At 46.7% G+C, this 1,509-nt stretch overlaps 1 protein-coding gene across 1 annotated transcript in view; it reads left to right on the top strand.

Moving 5' to 3' along the window:
- Nucleotides 1-1,189: 1,189 nt before the first annotated feature.
- Nucleotides 1,190-1,509, top strand: part of LOC108674621 (E3 ubiquitin-protein ligase Su(dx)) — a gene marked incomplete at its 5' end in the record, with an annotated part of 12,784 nt that continues 12,464 nt past the window's right edge. The window contains 1 exon segment of the mRNA XM_047881399.1: nucleotides 1,190-1,278. Within this exon segment, the coding sequence (XP_047737355.1) occupies nucleotides 1,190-1,278 (89 nt within the window).

The raw sequence follows: 1,509 nt of genomic DNA, 5'->3' as shown, positions 1-1,509 counted from the left end.
CTGCTGGTAGGTCCTGATCCACTTGGACCTCTCCCGCTGGTAGGTCCTGACCCACTAGGACCTCTCCTGCTGGTAGGTCCTGATCCACTTGGACCTCTCCCGCTGGTAGGTCCTGACCCACTAGGACCTCTCCTGCTGGTAGGTCCTGATCCACTTGGACCTCTCCCGCTGGTAGGTCCTGACCCACTAGGACCTCTCCTGCTGGTAGGTCCTGATCCACTTGGACCTCTCCCTCTGGTAGGTCCTGACCCACTAGGATCTCTCCTGCTGGTAGGTCCTGATCCACTAGGACCTCTCCTGCTGGTAGGTCCTGACCCACTAGGACCTCTCCTGCTGGTAGGTCCTGATCCACTAGGACCTCTCCTGCTGGTAGGTCCTGATCCACTAGGACCTCTCCCGCTGGTAGGTCCCGATCCACTTGGACCTCTCCCTCTGGTAGGTCCTGTTGCTATTTTTTAGCCTCTGAAGGGGCTGAAATTAACCTATGATGCAGGTTATAACTAACCTTGATGGGAATAAAATTACTCGCAAAGTGGAGAGTTCGAATAAAAATTACCCTTTCTTAGGTAATTTTGGAATTGATTTCGAAATTATTTTGTAGGCTCAAAATTGCCTTTTGGATGGGTCAAAATAACCCTCATTGGGAATAAAATACGTACCCCTCAAAGGGATCAATATTAACATTCAAGTGGTTATAATTAACTTTAAAGGAATTAATATTAACCTAAAACAAGTCTGAATCAACCTACGGTAGAGTGTTACTCTCAAGGCATTCACCACGACGAGTAACCTCTCTATTTTGCGAGTTTAGCTCTTCCTTTTAAAGTTGATCTCGTAAAATGTTCACGAGAATATTGCTTTATCAAGCATAGTCGGTTTCTCAACCCCTATATAGATAATGTAAATATCGGTATTAACATATTATGCTGTATTAATAATACGGTTATGAAGAATATTATCCAGTATATGATGGTAGAAGCAGTAGAATTATCAGTATTAGAATAAGCCAATAATACGGTCAAGAAGTATAGGTATTATGCAGTGTTTGATGGTAGAAGCAGTAGAATTATCAGTATTAGAATAAGTCAATAATACGGTTGTGAAGTATATTATACAAAATATACGTAGTGGTAGAAGTATTAGAATTATTAGTATCAGAGCACGTCAATAATACGGTTATGTATGACAGGGCTGGGAGCGGCGGTCGGACAACGGACGCGTGTACTTCGTGAACCATCGCAACAGAACCACGCAGTGGGATGACCCACGCACTCAGGGGTGAGTCATACCACGCAGTGGGATGACCCACGCACTCAGGGGTGAGTCATACCACGCAGTGGGATGACCCACGCACTCAGGGGTGAGTCATACCACGCAGTGGGATGACCCACGCACTCAGGGGTGAGTCATACCACGCAGTGGGATGACCCACGCACTCAGGGGTGAGTCATACCACGCAGTGGGATGACCCACGCACTCAGGGGTGAGTCATACCACGCAGTGGGATGA

The sequence above is a fragment of the Hyalella azteca genome, unplaced genomic scaffold (genome assembly GCF_000764305.2).
Source record: "Hyalella azteca isolate HAZT.00-mixed unplaced genomic scaffold, Hazt_2.0.2 contig7830, whole genome shotgun sequence".
In the NCBI taxonomy this organism is placed as follows: Eukaryota; Metazoa; Arthropoda; class Malacostraca; order Amphipoda; family Hyalellidae; genus Hyalella; species Hyalella azteca.
The sequence above is the reverse complement of the archived record's forward strand: the minus strand, read 5'-3'. Positions and strand labels throughout refer to the sequence as shown.